This window comes from Halichoerus grypus, chromosome 4 (genome assembly GCF_964656455.1).
Source record: "Halichoerus grypus chromosome 4, mHalGry1.hap1.1, whole genome shotgun sequence".
Lineage (NCBI taxonomy): Eukaryota > Metazoa > Chordata > Mammalia > Carnivora > Phocidae > Halichoerus > Halichoerus grypus.
The window spans coordinates 163442179-163460512 of NC_135715.1; the positions used below are offsets into that span (position 1 = coordinate 163442179).

Genomic DNA, 18334 nt, shown 5'->3' on the forward strand with positions numbered 1-18334 from the left:
TGTTTAAGATAAGCATTTTTTACAGACTGTTGTCTCCAACATAACCCACATACTTTAAGATGCTTAACTGAAAATATAATAATTTGCCAGTCCTGGTTCAAAAACAAGTAGTGTTGGACTTGAGAGAGATGTTCATCTCCAATATGGTGTCTCCCTGAGACATGACTAGTGATGATTTTAACAATAAGAGATTTCTATCTTTGATAACTTGAAAAGCCCAATGCCCAGTAAACTGTGGTTCTCCTATGTTTGAAATGGTAAAAATGTTTCCCTTTGTTTTCTCCAGTTTAAACAAAAGTAAATCATGTCTTACCATGAGTGAGCTGGCCCTATTTCCATCCCCCATATTGGTGTTCTACAGTTTGTTGACAATCATCTCTTAAATTTTGAAAAAAAAAAATGCTTTAAATGTGGGTAACCACTTAGTATAGAATGAGATTATTACTTGCTCTGTTCTGGACACAGTACTATGATAATATGTAATTATGTAATATGTACTATGATAATAGCCCAAGATCGTGGTAACATTTTTAACATATTTGTCACACTGTTGACTCATTAAGCCTGTGGTTCATGAAGCCTCTTTGGGTCTTTCTTGCAAGTTTTGAATAATTGATGGTCAGTGAGCTACATTTTCTGTTGGTGGGTTAACCAGGCCTCCCTGTCTTTTGGCACTTCTACATTCCTTTCTTTCCTTTGCCTAAATATATGTTCTTATACTTCTAAGGAAACTTGTTCTAAACAGTTTTTTAGTGGTCTTTATTTAACTGTAGAGATGATCATGTGTAAAGGGAAACTAGGTATTTCAGTTTGAAAGAAGAAATCACATTTTTTTGAAGCAGACAGTTCTTTTATGTAAACATTTTTTTAAAGATTATATTTATTTGGAAGATTGAGAGAGAGAGAGAGAGTGAGAGAGCACAAGCCAGGGGAGTGGCAGAGGGAGAAGCAGGCTCCCCACGGAGCAGGGAGCCCCACGTGGGGCTCAATCCCAGGACCCCAAGATCATGGCCTGAGCAGAAGGCAGATGCTTAACTGACTGAGCCACCAGGTGCCCCTAAACATTTTTTTTTTTTTAAGAGAGCATGCACAAGAGCATGCGGAAGAGCAAGGGAGAGAGAGAATCTTAAGCAGTTTTCATGCCCAGTACAGAGCCAGGTGTAGGGCTTGATCTTAAGACCCTGTGATCACGTCCTGGGCTGAAATCAAGAATTGGATGCTTAACCGACTGAGCCACACAGGCACCCCTTTGTGTAAACATTTTTAAAGTATAACACACCTACGGGAAAGTGCACAAGTAAGTGCAGCCAGGACACACCTCAAGAAATAGAACATTACCCCAGAGGCCCCCTTTGTGCCCCTTTACACTCATGGCTCTAAATGGTCTCCTGACTTCTAACATTGTGAATTAATTCTGCCTGTTTTTGAGCTTATTCATGGAATCAGAGTATGTACTTTTTTGTACTTGGCTCTTTTTTGATCATTGTTATGCTGTGAGATTCACAGTGTTATGTTGTGAGATTGCTAAAATATTTTCTATTGTAAATTGGTGGTGAATATTCTCAAGTGCATCCATTGTGATCATCATCTAATTTTTCTCCTTTTTTTCCTTGATTCATTTGGTGAATAACCTCAGTTGATTTTTAATTTTAAACCACTCTTGCATTAAGAGAATAAATCCCACGTAGTCATGGTGTGTCAACCTTTACAATATATCACTGAATTTTGGTTTAAACATGTTTTATTTAAGATTTTTGCATCTGTATCCATATGCAAATTTTTATAAATTTTATAACTTGCTTGTAATATCCTTGTAAGTTGTTGGTATCAATGTTATGCTGTCCTCATAAAAAGGGGGATGGGAAAATTTTTCTCTTCTAGTTTCTAGAAGTATTTGTATGAGATTGACACTCTTCCTTAAAACATTAGGAAGATATTATCTGTGAAGTGATCTGAGTCTGGTTCTTTATGGGAAAGTTTTAAAATTTAATTGTTATCTTTGTGTTTCTGTTTTCTATTTTTTCTCGGTTTTGGTAAGTTATATTTTTCAAAGAATTTGTTCATTTTATTGTCAATTTTATAGGTCTAAATTTTTCCCAAATCTTTTTAATATCTGTAAGATCTATGATGGTATTGCTTGCCTTTTTCCTTGACAGTGGAAATTTTTTTTTGATCAGTTTTCCTAGATATTTGTCAATTTTATCAAGCCTTTCATAGAATAGAACATTGTTCTGTTTTTTCCTCTTTATTTCTTTCCTTTAGTGTTTGGATTTCACTAGCTATTCTTTTTCTAGCTTCTTGAATTTAGCTTTTCTTTTTTGCTAATATTTGCACTAAAGACCATAAGTTTGCCATTAAGCACTGCTTTAGCTGTATCCCACAATTTTTTTGTTGTTTTAATTATTTTAGGTTAAAAACTATTTTCTAATTTCCTTTATTTTTTATATATGGATTATTCAGAACTGTATTTCCTAATTTCCAAATAGCCAGACATTTTCTAGATATCTTTCTGGAATTCAGCTTTGGTCAGAGAATATATTCTGAGTGATTCCAGACTTTTAAAGTTGGTTATAAATTCCATGTGCACTTGTAGAGAATGTATTTTCTAATATTTTGGGGGTACAGTGTCTTGTATGTATGGAATATGAATTAGGTCAGTTAATTGTGTTTGTCAGGTGATTTATATCTTTGTTTCCTATCAAAAGTCTCACTATGATTTTTGGATATATTTTTTTAATTATTTTGTTTTCCTTTTCAAGTTTTTATTTAAATTTCAGTTAGTTAACCTGCAGTGTAATATTAGTTTCAGGTGTAGAATTTAGTGATTCATCACTTACATACAACACCCAGTGCTCATCACAACAAGTGATGATTAGACCCATCACCCGTTCAACCTACCCCCACACCTTCCGTCCAATAACTCTCATTTCTCTATAGTTAAGTGGATTGGTTTACTTTTTAAAAAAAAATATCTGTCCATTTTGGCAGTATGTGTTGAAGTTATGTTATCGGGTACATAGGTTTAGGATTGTTTTCTTAACATTGGATTGACCCTTTTATCATAGTGAAATGTTGCCCTTTTCCTTTAGTAATGTTTCTTAAAGTCTCCCTCATCTGATGTTGGTATGGCTATATCAAGTTTCTTTCGGTAGGATCATAGATTTTTTTTAACGCTGGGAGTAAATTTACAGATGGACAGATTCACCTTCTTTTTTTTACATAAATTGAGGCTTATAATTCTGTTGTTGAATTTGCTGCATATTACTTTCACCCCAGCATTTAAAAACCCCTGGTGCCATTCTAGTTCTCCTGAGTTCTTTAGAAACATACTTGATTAAAGTGGTATCAATGCATGTTCTTGTCATACCCTTTTCTCAAATTTGCATTGGTTAATCTTTTTCAGGAAGTTGGAGGAGTGTTCTAAGTCAGGGCCAGCTCATAATCTCAATATCTATTACTGCCTTTCCTGGTTAATTCTTTCCTTTCAGGTGTCAGTGCTGCTCTGCTAGGCTTTGCTCAGGCATCATTTTCAGGAACTGCTTTTTCCCTACACTGTGTGTGGTTGGTTATTCAAAGACTCTTGCTCTCCACCTGCCCAAAACAGTCTCTAGACCTGTTCTGACTACTCTCTCCTTCCTGGGTGCTATTCTGGGGCATCTTACTCTCTCTTGGTCTGGAGTAGACAAGGGATTAACCACAGAGGATTATGATAGAAGTTGTTAAAGTGTGCATGCATGGAAAACTTCATAATTCTCTATTTAATTTCTGATGCCTCAAGCTTCCTCTCTGCTCTTGGCAGGAAGATATTTTTTCCCTTGCTTCTCCAACCTTTAATTCCATGATTATGGGAAATTATCTTCTCTAGCTTCTCTCACCTGTAAAATACTGGACACAGGGAAAAATTTGGGGGGCCTTCTATTATTGCCCTGTTATGTCCTCTACACTTGGACTTGAATGTGCTGCATTGTGCAGAAGGCCAGAGAGCCTCCATGTTTACTAATGATGAAGCAACTGAGGCCCAGGGGAATGGTGACTTGCCTGGATCCATATACTTAAGGGGCAACAGAGATGGATCTGATCCCCTTGCGTTATTCTTAGGTCCTTGTGATTTAAAAAAAGAAATCACTTGTTTTCTATGTTTAAAAAGAACATCTTGGCTCTGCTGTTTATTAAGCATCTAACCTTGGGTAAGTCAATTCACCTAGCCGTGCCTTGCTTTTCTCATCTGTAAAAATGGATTGATAACTATTTCATGAGGCTGTTTGAGGTTAAACAAGCTAATCATACAAAACTCACAGCACCTATAGCACCTGGCCTATAGTAACCACTAAAGTTATCTGCTATGATGATGACTATCAAAATGGTGAAATCTTATTTTATGAGTATATTCCACCAAATTCATAAAATTAAATTCTACATAGAAAATTTTAATTTTCCATTAACTTTAATTTTTACCATTGTTCTTCTGTCCCAGTGGGTGAGATTATTTGTGTGAAAACATTAAGTCACCAAGAAACCTTAGCTGCACTGCTGAGCTATGTAATTGGCCACCAGTGATAAACACAGCTCTTTTCCAACATTGACTTTTCTTTTGTAGTGCCCGCCTCACTTCTGGGGCTAGCTGCCATTGCAGGCTATTTTTTTTTTCTCTTTTTGGACCAGAAGCATTTTGCTTAGAACCATCCATGTTTTCCCTCTTTTGATGATTGACATAATCTCAGTGCTTGGTAGTCAACGGCACTTTGGTATCTGGCTTGCCAGTCTACCTCTCCCGATACTGCCGATGGAAAGCTATTGTTCTTCAGAACTCTGGCCAGTAGAGATTTTCTCAGGTATTAGGGTCAAATTTTGTGTCATCTACCCACAGTGAAGGATATTTATTGCTACTAACATCAGTGCTTATTTGGAACAGTTTCTACATTGATCATTATAAGTTCCCTGTAAAACGGTCTTCTTTCCATAATGTGTATATGCATTTGTTTCCCTTTCCAATTCATCCTTGTGGCTATTTTTAATTTTAAAATTCCAGTAGTGTTTAAGTTAACTGTGTATTATTTGAAATTTATGATAAGGTACCATCAGAAATAGAGGAAACAATATGTTATTTTTCAATACTTTAAGAACCTAGGAGTGTAAGTTGTAAGATTTATTGTATAACACATTTACTAGAGATTTTTTCAAAATAATTTGTTTTATATATTACAGATATTTGTGCAAAAGAAAGGTAAATTAATGTCATGATCCTGAAAAATACAGTAAACTTTTGCAAGTGATTAATTGTGTGAAACTAGACACACATGTGAACATCTTTTCATGTTTGATCAGTTTTATTCCTGGTGGTAATAAAACTAAGTAAATGAAATGCAAAATCTTGACTGCAAGGTAATGGTTGAAGTTTTTACATGCATAAAAGAGTCAGGGTGAATTTATGGTCTTATAATGGCTGTCGGCTGCTAATATTGTATGTATATTCTCAAAGTGATCTATAGCACCATGGCCAAAATACCATGGGGACAAAATCACAGTTAGTATGTGCTGTGTTTGTTGATTTACCTCCCTTGGACATGTAAAATATTAATTGAGACGACTTTGATATAGCTTGTCTGTTTTTGTTCAGGATTGGATGTGTGCTCATCATTAGTCTACTCTTTTCTGGAATGTATAAAATGGCAGTATCGATGTGAGACAGTAGTGTTAGAATCACAGGATTTTTTTATATTCTGGCACCATGTATTTCACTTGAAAAGTTTTTTGGATTGAATATATGATTCTAAAATGTTCAAAATAACTTTATTACTTCATTTAGTTCTGTAAGACTTTTTCCTGTACTCCTTTGAATCACAATTAGATGATTAGAGATAAATGTCGTAGTTGCAACTCCTAGGTCTTATTTTCCAGAAGGTCTTAGATCCTGCAAGTATGTGTGATAGCAGAATGCTGTGTGACTTAACAGCCCCCTCATGCTGCCACCTGTCTGTTCCTCCCTTTGCTACTGATCAGATCCTGTCCCCTCTTACCTCCTGAGTTTGCCTATTTTAAAATCAGAGTCCTTGGTTTTCTCCTCTCTGTTTCTACCTCTAGGCAGGAAAACAGGCACACTGCAATTGTTGGGGGTAGTTGTTTACCTCAGTCTTAGGTGATAAAGTCTACTTTTACAAACTGAGCATGAGAAAAAAGCAGACAACTTAATAGATGTCTACTTTTAAGTAATTGAATATATTAAAAACAAACTCTATAGAACTCTTCAGAATACATCACCTTTTACAAACATGGTTAGAATCAACAGATTTCATCTACAGTGCTGTAATATATCAAAAACCAACTCAATGGATATTAATAGAAATTAATTAAATTGAACTCCCTTTGTAAGAAGGCAATTTTGACAAGGAAAATGTAATACCCTATAGATTTCAATTAGAAGTCCTAATTGGGTATATTTGGAAAAAATACATTGCCTATGGCATGGCCATAGCCAAAAGACTGACTTCCCAAAGATTACAGGGGGAGTTCTTTCTTTTCTATATGGTCCAGTGGCAGCTACATAGCATTTTGTCTACTCTAGTATTCTCCTTATTTAGAATCTAGTCTATTGTACTTAGCTCACCTTTTATAGCACAATCACCTTGAATTGGTAAAGATCTCTGATTAAAGAATCTGATTGATGGGTGTGCTATGCTTTTCTTTACTTGGTTATACAGTGACTTCTCCTATCTTTGTGATCTTTCTGGGTAAGAGAATCAGGTACTTAAAGTTTCCTAACCATTAGTGTTTCCACCTATATCAGAAGCAAAGAAATTCCTTTCATTTTATTTGGAATAGCTCTTCGGGTACTCTATAGAAAACTTAATTTTGAAATGTCAAAGGAGAATTCCTTTGTATTTTTTTAAGCCTATGACTTTACCAAGTCAGATTACTGAAAAGCTATGTACATAGGCCACATTTCAGTAGCCCTCTGCATAGATGCTTTAAAAGCATTACTTTCATTTAATAGTATGTCCTTGCCTTTTATTGGGGGGCGGGTAAAGAGGAGCCTATGTGACAACCATTTCTATTAGTTTTTGTAAAATTGCAGTTGAATTTTGTGGGCTATGTTAGTTCTTATCCTTTATGAAGATTCATATGATAAAGGCTTAGCACTTTATTCTAGAAGAATTATTCCCACTTTGAGAAGCTTTCTAAGAATCACAGAGCCAGATTGATGATAGCTTAGGTATTCTGCTAAAAAACTTGCTAATGTTTTTCTTCATTCATCAGTTCATATTTTTGTCTCATTATTCTGGTTGACCTTTTGTATCCTCTCTGGAAGTAGGCAGTATGTGTGGAACTGAATGAGCTGCGTCATTTAATTCTGAGTTCTAGCATCAGAGTATTTAGCCACATATCAAATTGAGAAAATACTTCTTTTTCCTTAAGCCTTACTTTCCTAAGCAGGTTTTTAAAATAGTACTTGGAGATCTCCTAAATCACTTCTCCTGTTCAGTGAACTCCTCGTTCAGCTCCAAACACAGTTCGAGTTGCTGCTGTGTGTAGCTCTTGCTCTACGCGTCATCTCAAATCTTGGAGTTGAGGACATGCCTACAACTTTGGGAATGTCAGTTTGAATTTCTAATCCCATTTCAAAAAGTACCCTCAAGAAGATCTTTTTTCTTCCCCCAAAGTATTCTTGGGATTACCTAAATTGAAGTTATAAAAATTTCTTGAATATGCTTTTCAGATAACTGTGGCACTTTATTTTTGCATTGCAATTTATCTTCCGGGATAATTGATGAAATATGTATGCTTTGATTTACTGATTTACCTGAAACAGGATAAAAATGGCAAATGTTTATTGAGATAGAAGTAACATTTATTTTTGGTGTTCAAGCCTTTCATGACCAGAGCCTGTTTTTAATGAGTCAGCTTATTTTTTAAATTAAACTGTATTTTTAAAAAGCTTACATCATGAAACTTGTTGATTGTTGTACCATAGGATCCTGGCTACTGGGTGAAGATTCATCACTTAGAATACACAGATGGAGGAATCCTGGATCCAGATGATGTTTTGGCAGATGTCGTTGAAGACAAAGATAAGGTAGAAGACTAAAACTCCTCTTTGTTTTCCTCCATAGAGCTGCATGTTTCCTAGAGATTGAGATCCTTAACAAACTCATGTGTCAATTATTATTAAAAGATACCATCTGTTCAGGCTTCACCTGAACAGCCCATAAATCCAAGTTCTTCATCAGATGTTTGGGAAAAACTTTGTCAAGGTTTGGGAATCTGTTCATGGTGGCCTAATTAGCAGACACTTCATTCCCAAGAGTTCCTGATGCGTCTCAGTAAATTAGTGTCAGGCTCCGAGGCCGTTGGAGTTCTCATTGCCATTGTTGGCTCTGGGGTTTCTTCGTGGCCCTTGCTAAATCTTCAACTCAATGCCTGTGATTTGAATGTGTTTCAAAATAGAGAATACAACGGGGAGAAAAATCTTCTGAGGAACTATGGTGAAGATTTTTTCTTTCTTTCCTTTTTTTTTTTTTTTTTTTTTTTAAGTAGCTGGCAAACACCCGTCTTTCATGATGGTCTTTGTTTTCATTGCTAAAGTAAAAACAACACAAAACACTAAATTGAATATTCCAAAAAGTTGGAACTTATTTTGCCACCTACTTGGGAATAACCCCATTGCAAACATCTTATTTTAATAAGATTTTTCTTCTGATGATAAACTGGAAAGGGTGTGAGAGCATACTTCAGTTGCCACACACTGAATTTTTGCTGTTGAGACACATTGTTTTATGCCTGCTTCTGTGTTGGGTTCCTTTTATCAGTGGTTCTTGTGTCCTCCCGAATTGAACCACACCTCTCCCTGAGGGATCCTTGCTTCAGAGTTTCTTCTCCTGTGTATCCTTAGCACTGTTTGTACTAGGCTAATTTATGTGTGTATATGTGTTTCTCTCTTTTGTTTTTCTGCACTCTCAGGGAGGGTGTGTGTGTGTGTGTGTGTGTGTGTGTGTGTGTGTGTGTACCAACTGCACTGGATTATGAATAAGTGATTTATTGAGCTCAGGTAAAATTTACATTTTTCCTTTTCTGTAAGATCTTTTTGGACTGTTCAAATTTACATTAGTCTTTGCGGACATTCTGTCCATTTATTTTCCCTGTTTTCTGTTGGAACTCAACCCTGGTTTGCTGATTTGCTTTGTTTTATAATTACTCATTTCATAATGGACTTATCTCCCTAAATAGATTGTAGGTTCTAGATGACATGGACCAGAAGATTTTTATTTCCTTTGTGTTCTTTGTATTAATAATATCTGGTACAGTCTTTTACCCAAACTTGATTCTCAAAGAACACTTAACTGAATTAATGAGTGGAAAAGAAAGCTTTACTCTCTGTGGTTGACTCCTGTTAATACATAATTTTGCTGCAGACTTCCTGTTGATGGCTTGGTCGCCCAGAAAATAATAATATATTATTTACATTGAACTTTGAGGGAGGACTTTCACCTCTGTATTTCTGTTTCACTTTCTGCCTTTCTGCAGCCATCTTCTTATTTTGAAATAGTCTAGGCATTTGGTCTGTTTGTTAATGAAGAAGGTCTTCCCTTCTCCGATTTCACTGATGTCCAGTGGATTAAAATTAAACGCCAAAAAGTAGCAAGTTTAAGAAGGGCCAGAAGAAAATGTCTTACCCCAGCCTTACCCAAGACCTAATTACAGGAAGGATGTTTCCATGAGCGGCGCTCAGGGAAATCATTTGTCCTGCAGAGCTCTTCCCTTTAGAGAATTCTTTTTAACTATCCTGGCAGTGCCCTTTTAACTATAATCCATTTACTAGACACAGAAACAGCTTTTATTATATGTAATCTCGGTTTTAAAGGGACTTCACCACTACTGGATCAGGTGAAAAAATGAGGTAGTCAGTTAAAATCCTAGCAAAGGATTAGTGCTGTTTGGGCACAGGTTTGCCTATTTCCTTAATGTACCTTCACATGGAATACACTGAGCCTAATTGGTATTGTGCTGCAGAGTAGACGAGAATGTACACTTTGGATATTGCTGGGAAAAAAATACATGCTCCCATTTTTCCTTTTTAAAAATAATGTAAGTGAAAAGGAGAGCATCGCTTTTTTTCCTGACATTGTCTCTGCATTCTGAAGATTTTCTGATAGTTTATGTATCTAGTATGGAAAGAAGGTTCTGCCAGACTTTGACCTTACTTTTTTGTAAGTTAAGATTAAGAAGTAATTAGAAGTGATACTTGTAAATGTTTAGTGATATATCAAATTCACCCAAGATCCTTTGAGACAGTATCAAGCTTAGATAAAACTACAATTCACCTATTTTCAAATTGGCTATCTAACAATCTCTTGCATTTAGAATATAGAATGCAAGCCCAAAGAGGCATGGATGGATGTACGAATCCTTGGTCAACACCCACTTCACTTCCTAGAAAAACCTCTCACTACAGGTGAAAATGGCAATTAGGAACCTTTGATAGCCTAGCCGCAAAGGACGAAGCAGGAGAAACAGAAATTTAGAATCAGAAAGCAGTGCAGGCTGAGGCCATTTATTCAGTGTAAGGAAGAGCCATCCAGTACACTTCTGCAAAGACTGAAATTAGAGGCTGAATGGTATTCTACTTATAATCACACATTTTTCTAAATAAGTGACTTTCAAAACTTCTGGTACCAGAGGTGGTTTGCCTTTGGTCTTATCTCAGTTATTCCTTGGGCCAACATAGTGCGTGGTGCACATGGTGCCTCTTTGGGAGGTTTTTTGTTCTGTTTTATCTTGCTTTCTCAGTAGAGCCCTTTCACAGGGGAGCTGAGTTTTTAACCATGTTGCTCTATTTCTATCCTGTTTTATCGAAATATTATTGGAGCAGCTTTGGAATTTTGCATCTTATGATAACTAATATTTGTGTAAAATCTTATGCTGTGACTTAATTATCCAGTTATAACAGTCATTCTTAAAAATTCTCCAGTTTTATGTTTGTGTTATGTTTTATGTTTTATGTTATGTTTCTGTGTGATGATTGAAGTTCTTTGGGATAAATACCTGAAAATATACTGTTTTACGCTAATTTCTTTTCTCTGGCTGCCCAAGGCTACTGACGTAGTTCACCCAATAACAACTACTTAACATTTTATGGAGCACTAACAGTGGCCGAGAATGTCTTTGGCAATTATATATTCTATTTTATTTCACAGCGACCCTGCAGGCAGGAGCTATTTCTTATCCCTATTTTTAATTTCTGAGAATAGCCCCAGAAATTATAAGTGACTTGCTGAAGATCACACAGGGTGTAAGTGGAAGAATCAGACTAGAATTTAAATTTCCATGCTCCTTTGTTCTTCTTCAATGTGCCAAGCAGTGTGTTGGGTGTCTGAATCTGTATTTGCTAATTATGAAAACTCATGAATTATAAATAAGCATGAATTTGTTTTTACATAGCACCATTGTTAAGAAAAGGTAGGTAATAGAACTATGGAGTGTAACAAAGTTATTTTGAATTAATTTATCACATAAATAAATTCAGCTTTCTTTGCCTAAAGCCTGTACCTGATTTATTGTAAAAGGGTTTTGCCTGTGTTGCTGTCCCTTGCATCCCTTTCTCCATGTCCCAGATTACTCCTTTGAGGACTTGGTAGACTACACTTGTCTAACAACTATATGCCATTTTGTAGGAAAATATATTCTGTATTTCAGTAACTACTTTTCAGAAAGATTGCAGAATGTGCACAAATTATATGCTGTGCTGTCTGCAGTAGGCAGAGTGATAGCCTCTAAAGATACTTAATCCTAATGCCCAAAACCAATGAGATATATGTTACATGGGAAAAGGGTCTTTGCAAATGTGATTAAGGACATTAAAATGGGGGTAGATTATTTTGGATTATTTGGGTGGGCCAGGTTTAATCACAAGGGTCCTTAGAATTGAAAGAGGCAGGCAAGAGAGTCAGTATTAGATAAAATGTGAAAAGAGTTGACTGTCCAATGCTGACTTTAAAAATAGAGCCAGGGGCACCTGGCTGGCTCAGTCGGTAAAGCATGTGACTCTTGATATTGGGGTTCTTAAGTTCAAGCCCCATGTTGGGTGTAGAGATTACTTAAAGATAATAAAATCTTAAAAAAAAAAAAAAATGGAGCCAAAGAATGCAGGCAGCTTCTAGAAGCTGGAAAAGAAAAGGAATAGATTTTCCTCTAGAGCTTCCATATGGAATACAGCCCTGCTGACCTCTTGATTTTAGCCCAATGAGACCAATTTCAGAGTTCTTACCTCTAGAATTACCAGGTAAATTTATATTGCTTGAAGCCACCATGTTTGTAGTAACTTGTTATTAACATCGTAGGACACTAATGCAGTGTCTCTTATCCTATTTTAAACTTCTAAAATAATGATGGTTTTGACAAGTTGGGCTTTAAGATTTTATAGGACAAGGAAAATGTCTTATGTTTCAGATTAGTTCATCACTCTGGGCATTCTTTCCAAAGTACATCACAAGTTGTATCTCCATTCATGGGGTGAGCCCTTGCTCTTTAGGCCTTGAATGTTATGCTGTTTTGTGTAGAAATAATTTCAGGGTCACACCGGAGCTATGTAATATTGACTTACCAGTTTCTCATTGTAATATATGATGACTCTAAAAAGTCTAGAGACTAACATCTAACAAAGCCCCTGCAAAGCTTAGCATTAGCTGATATTTTTTTGAGTGTGAGAACCTGAGTATTGAACATGATTGTCTTCCTTGTTATTATTTCTTGTTTTTAGAAGGCAATTGCAATATAATACTGAAATACAGCAATGTATAACTTGTTATGTAAATCGGATTGCTGCCATGGTTTTACAAAAAGTAAATACATATACAAAAGTAAAATTTTATTATGTGGTAAGATACAATGAAAGAATGTTTCTATCTTTGACTAAATTTTAACTATCATAGGGGTTAATTTTGGAGAAATGACAAAATCTCCTGGATTTTAGTGTTGGTGGGTTGGCCTCAGGGATCACACATAATATCTGGGACTCAAATATTCAAGTTTCATTTCAGTTTCATCCTTTACTAGCTATGAGTCCTTGGGTAAGTTTCATGTCTATTAGCCTTAATTTGCCCATTTGTAAAATGGATATAATGTTTTTATCTTGTGTCTGAAAACTGTATGAAGTTTTCAGTATAGTATGGTATATAGTAGGTGCTCAAATGTTAGCTGTTGAAGATTGTGATAGTTTTTGTTAGTGTATTTTTTACCTGTGCATTTTGATTTAATCATTAAATGTTTAAAATATTAAAATATCAAAGGCTATATATAGTACATTCTGTTTTTAAAAAATCTTACTAAATTTGTTTGAAAGTTATTAAATTGTGTAATAGTTTTATGGGAAGATACTTTATTATGACAAAACATTTGGATTTATGTATTACTGAGAAATCAAAATGCCAGTATGACTAACTTTAGAACAGGAATCCTTTTATCAGAACACAGTGCTTGGTAATAGAAGAAGCATTCAAGGATCCAATGTGCTTTTGAGATGGAGACTGTTTTGCACACTGAACTAGTGACCTAAAACCAGACCAGACACTGTCCTTACGCCCAAGTCTCTCTCTGATCACGCTCTGTTGCCCCCTAGTGGAATCCACAGCTACCTGGAAAGCAGCTTACGGGAGATACTCCCTGAATGTGATGATGTGTTTGTCTCTATTTTATTCTCAATTTTACTGTATTTTTAGTCCAGCTTAGACTGCATAGTGGATAGTAAAACCAGCCTGAATATTTCAACCAATGGTTGTTATTTCTTCGTGGTTTTCAACCAAACCAATACTTACCTTTGCTTTTTTTTTTTTTTTTTTTTTAAAGATTTTATTTATTTATTTGACAGAGACACAGCGAGAGAGGGAACACAAGCAGGGAGAGTGAGAGAGGGAGAAGCAGGCTTCCCGCTGAGCAGGGAGCCCGATGTGGGGCTCGATGTGGGGCTCGATGTGGGGCTCGATGTGGGGCTCGATCTCAGGACCCTGGGACCATGACCTGAGCCGAAGGCAGACGCTTAATGACTGAGCCACCCAGGCGCCCCTTACCTTTGCTTTTTATAAGCCATCTTAGAAGGATTGAAGCAAAATCTTTGCATTTATAAAACTCCTTTTCATTTAGACTTCTTTCCATCTTCCTATTCACTGGTTGAAGGGCAAATGGCTGGTTGTGATAAAGTATGTAACTTTTTCAGTATGGAGTTGGACAATTTATGCAGTTTGTATTTTTCTGCAGGTAGGGGGTGCTTAATTAAGTTGGACTTCTTAAAAAAAAGAAAAGAAAAGAAAGGTCCTGCATTAATTACCTCATCTTGAGTCATTTTGTCAGTGAGGCTCCCGTTTCAAGGGAAACACCTATTTTAAGCCCTTGATTTTTTTTTTTTAAACAGATCAGAATATGGTGTTTTGGGGATTGTTTTCTTCTCAAGTTTTTCTTCGTTCATGGGTGTTGAAGTTTTGAAACTACATTTGAAGGGAAGTTTGCACAATGTTTCAAAAGTCTGTGCAGAAGCTCCTAAAGATTACCTTGGCCAAGAAATTCCATCTCAAACTTTTAAGGGTAGATATTCTGTGCTTATCGAATTACAAAATTATAGAGTCATAGAACCTGAAGAGACCTCAGCAGTCATGTGGCCTAAACCCATCCTCTTGCCAAATATATATATATATATGTATATGTATATATATGTATGTGTATATATATATATATATATATATATATATATATACACATATACATATATATAAACCAGGAGTTTTAAAGGGCCCCATATTTCTAGCTGATGTCTTTTCTGCGTCCATTTCTGCATTTCCTCCCTAGAATGCCGATAACATCTGGTATGTATTAAAACCACTCCGTTTCCCTCCCTCCAAATTGGCTTCCTCCATTTGGCTTCCTTATTTCTGTTGATAGGAATATCTTAGTCATTCAGGTTTGAACCTGCCATCGTTTAAAAAATGTAGCTAGTAAATCCCATTTATTCTTTTCTTTAACGTGGCCCATGTGTCTGCTCCTCTCTTTGCATTTCCACGGCTACCAAATTTAAATCTGTAAAATCTCAGGCAAGGTTATTTCATTGATAAGGAATTGGTGGCCTTGGGCTCCCCCACCCCCCATTCTGTGCCGTGAGTACAGGCAGAGTGGCCAAGAGCTTGGATTCTTTACAGCAGAGTCAGTTCATTTCTTGGCTCCACTATCCGTGTGGCTTTGGGCAAGTTACTTAATCTCTTTGTCCTTAGATTCCCCATGGGCAATTGGGGCTAAAAAAGTGTACTAATTTTACAAGTTAATACATGTAAAGTATTTAGGAGAGTCCCTGTCCTGTAGTAAGTCATCCGTGAGTAGGTAGATGCTATTATAATTATTATACTACTATTTTGTATATAATAAACTATTCCTGGGGCACCTGGGTGGCTCAGTCGGTTAAGCATCTGCCTTCGGCTCAGGTCATGATCCCAGGGTCCTGGGATCGACCCCCACGTCGGGCTCCCTGCTCAGTGGGGAGTCTGTTTCTCCCTCTCCCTCTGCCCCCCCCTCATGCTCTGTCTCTAGCTCGCTCGCTCTCTCAAATGAATAAATAAAATCTTTTAAAAAGAAAACTATCCCTACACTATACTATACTATACTACTATTACCACCATATAATATATTACTATTACTAACATAGTATTGGTTAAGTCCTACCATTCCTTTCAGTGTGTACTGAATCCAGCCCAAAATTCATAGCCATACATTATATTCAGCAGCTTCAGAATGCCCCCAAACTATCTGTCTCACACTCAGCCTTCTCAGACCTTAACAGTAATGGAACTGCTATACTGACTGCTCTCTTATGTACTGTGCACTTTCTTGCTTCAGAGCCTTCTTTATGTTTAACTTGTCTAGTGTGTCCTTGTCCCTAATTCTTGTCTTACCGAAGATTTATTATGTGGTTGACCCTTGAACAACGTGATCTACTTATATGTAGATTTTTGGATAAATACAGTACAGTACTGTAAGTGTGTTATTTCTTCCTCATGACTTTCTTAAAAAAATTTTTTTTTCTAGCTTACCTTATTGTAAGAATATATATAATGTACAAAATATGTGTTAATCGACTATGTTGTTGGTAAGGCTTTTGGTCAACAGTAGGCTGGTAGTATTAAGTTTTGGGCGAATCGAAATTACACGTGGATTTTAGACTGCAGGGGGTGCCAGTTAGGGCCCCTACCTGCCCATGTGGTTCACGGGTCAACTGTATATGTTACAAAATGTAAGCTCCACCAGGAGAGGGTCTTTGTTTTATTCACTACTCTTTTCCCATGGCCTCTGCCATCGGGTGGCACTTTGTAGCTGTTCAGATAGCTGTAGAGTGGAATAGAGGAATGAATGAATGAATGTTTATGTGTGTATGTTTTTAGGTCTTTAGTAAGCCGTTACCAACTTTAAACTTTTTTTCTTGATAAATGAGAATGATAAATGATCCCTTTCTCATAAGTGTCATTGGGAAGGTTGAGAAGTTGTATGTAAAAATAAGGAAATTATAAAGTACTATAAACATGTAAAGAATATATTTCTGCTGCTCAGTTCTTACCAATCTTTCAAGATCCAGATCAAATTATATTTTTTTCCTAGTCAGTGTTTGCAGACCACCCCAACCCTAAGTAAAGTTCTCTGTGCTCTGTAATTTTATAGAAATCATTTAGTAGTCCCTTTGAAAAAATACACTATTGCTTAGTTACATGTATCAATTGCCATCTTAGAATTCTTAAGAATTTATGGTTTGGGGCACCTGGCTGGCTCAGTGGTTAGAACCTGTGACTCTTGATCCTGGGGTAGTGAGTTCAAGCCCCACATTGGGTTGTAAAACTTACATAAATAAAATAATAAATACTTAAAGCCAAAACCAAAACAAAAGAATACAAAAAAAGAATTTTATGGTCTAACTTAAGCCTTAATTTTATGTCCCCAAATGTCTTGTATGCTCCTTTATGACTGAGATAGCCTTTTATTTTATTATTTTATTTTATTTTTTATTTTATTTTATTTTATTTTAAGATTTTATTTGAGAGAGAAAGAGCACAAGCAGGGGGAGCTGCAGAAGGAGAGGGAGAAGCAGGCTTCCTGGGATCATGACCTGAGCCAAAGGCAGATACTTAACCCTGTGAGCCAGAGATAGACTTTTAAAATATTTTTTAACAACTGACTTGTTACCTGTGGTTTACCGTTTAATAAACATGTTTGATTTTAGTTAGTGAGAGAGCTAGTACTTGAATTGAAGCTTCCTAATTGTCCTTCATTTTCTTCCACCAAATTATGTTGTCTCTTTTGAATATTTCATTAAGAGGCAGTTTGTGGGCACTTTTCAACCTCAAAGGAGCACTTCGGAATCCATGTCTTTGTGACCTTACTGTGACAAATACGGATGGTGTTGGGAAGTAGCAACTTCAAGCAAATTGATCCAGCCAGATAATGGCCATGTCACATTCGTTCTCCCTGGTGTCTTCTGCAGTTTAGCTTGTTGGCAACCATGGTGTGTGCGGGTGCGTGAGAAGGAGACAATACTGTGGAGACCTGTGTGTGCAGAGCATGTGCATGCTTGCCCTGCGCGTGCCTGTTTGTGGCACACATCTGTGATGTGAAGGTTTCCCCAGAGGTTGGAAAGAAAAGAAAATTTTCAAGCTTGGTGGTGCTGTTAACTTAGTTAGGCATTGAGTACAGTGAAGAATAAACAGAAGAAAATGCTTGATATATGTGGAAAACTTCAAGTTTGGTTGAAGGGAAAAAGCCAATAAAACTTGAGATTACAATAATGCTTTACTTAGAGCGAAACATGTAATTCTAAAAAAAAAGAATCAATGAACATTTTCACCATTACAGCATGCCTTTAGCCATATGTTACTGGATCCAGTTCTACCAGTGTTCTCTCTCATTAGGTTCTTTTGAAGCTATCTATGCCCAAGAGGTATGGGACCATTATTATTTTTAAAGACATCTATTTTTGACTTATATACCTTACAAATGGCAATTTCATTAAAATACCTGAAATTACACCAAATAGAAAGCTACTTCAGTTATAAAATATCCTCTTTGAAAAATGCACATGCCTCTCGGTGCTAATTGGGTGTCATATCGTCATCACCTAAGTGTATATCAGTTCAATCAGATTGCATTCCCTGTAACATCTAGCTAAAACCAGCTTCACTGAGGAAAAACGGTAGAGTGTTAAGTGCCAGAGCATTGGGCTTTGGCAGGGTTTTTTTTTTTTTTTTTTAAGATTTTATTTATTTGTTTGACAGAGAGACACAACAAGCAAGGGAACACAAGCAGGGGGAGAGGGAACACA

At 36.4% G+C, this 18334-nt stretch overlaps 1 protein-coding gene across 4 annotated transcripts in view; it reads left to right on the plus strand.

Annotated features, from left to right (window-relative positions):
- The window catches only part of PARD3B (par-3 family cell polarity regulator beta), a 995854-nt gene that overhangs the window by 135290 nt on the left and 842230 nt on the right, over window positions 1-18334 (plus strand). For all 4 annotated transcript variants that reach the window (XM_078071225.1, XM_078071227.1, XM_078071226.1 and 1 more), the window contains one exon: window positions 7970-8071. In XM_078071225.1, the coding sequence (XP_077927351.1) occupies window positions 7970-8071 (102 nt within the window). The remainder of the gene's footprint in view (window positions 1-7969; window positions 8072-18334) is intronic.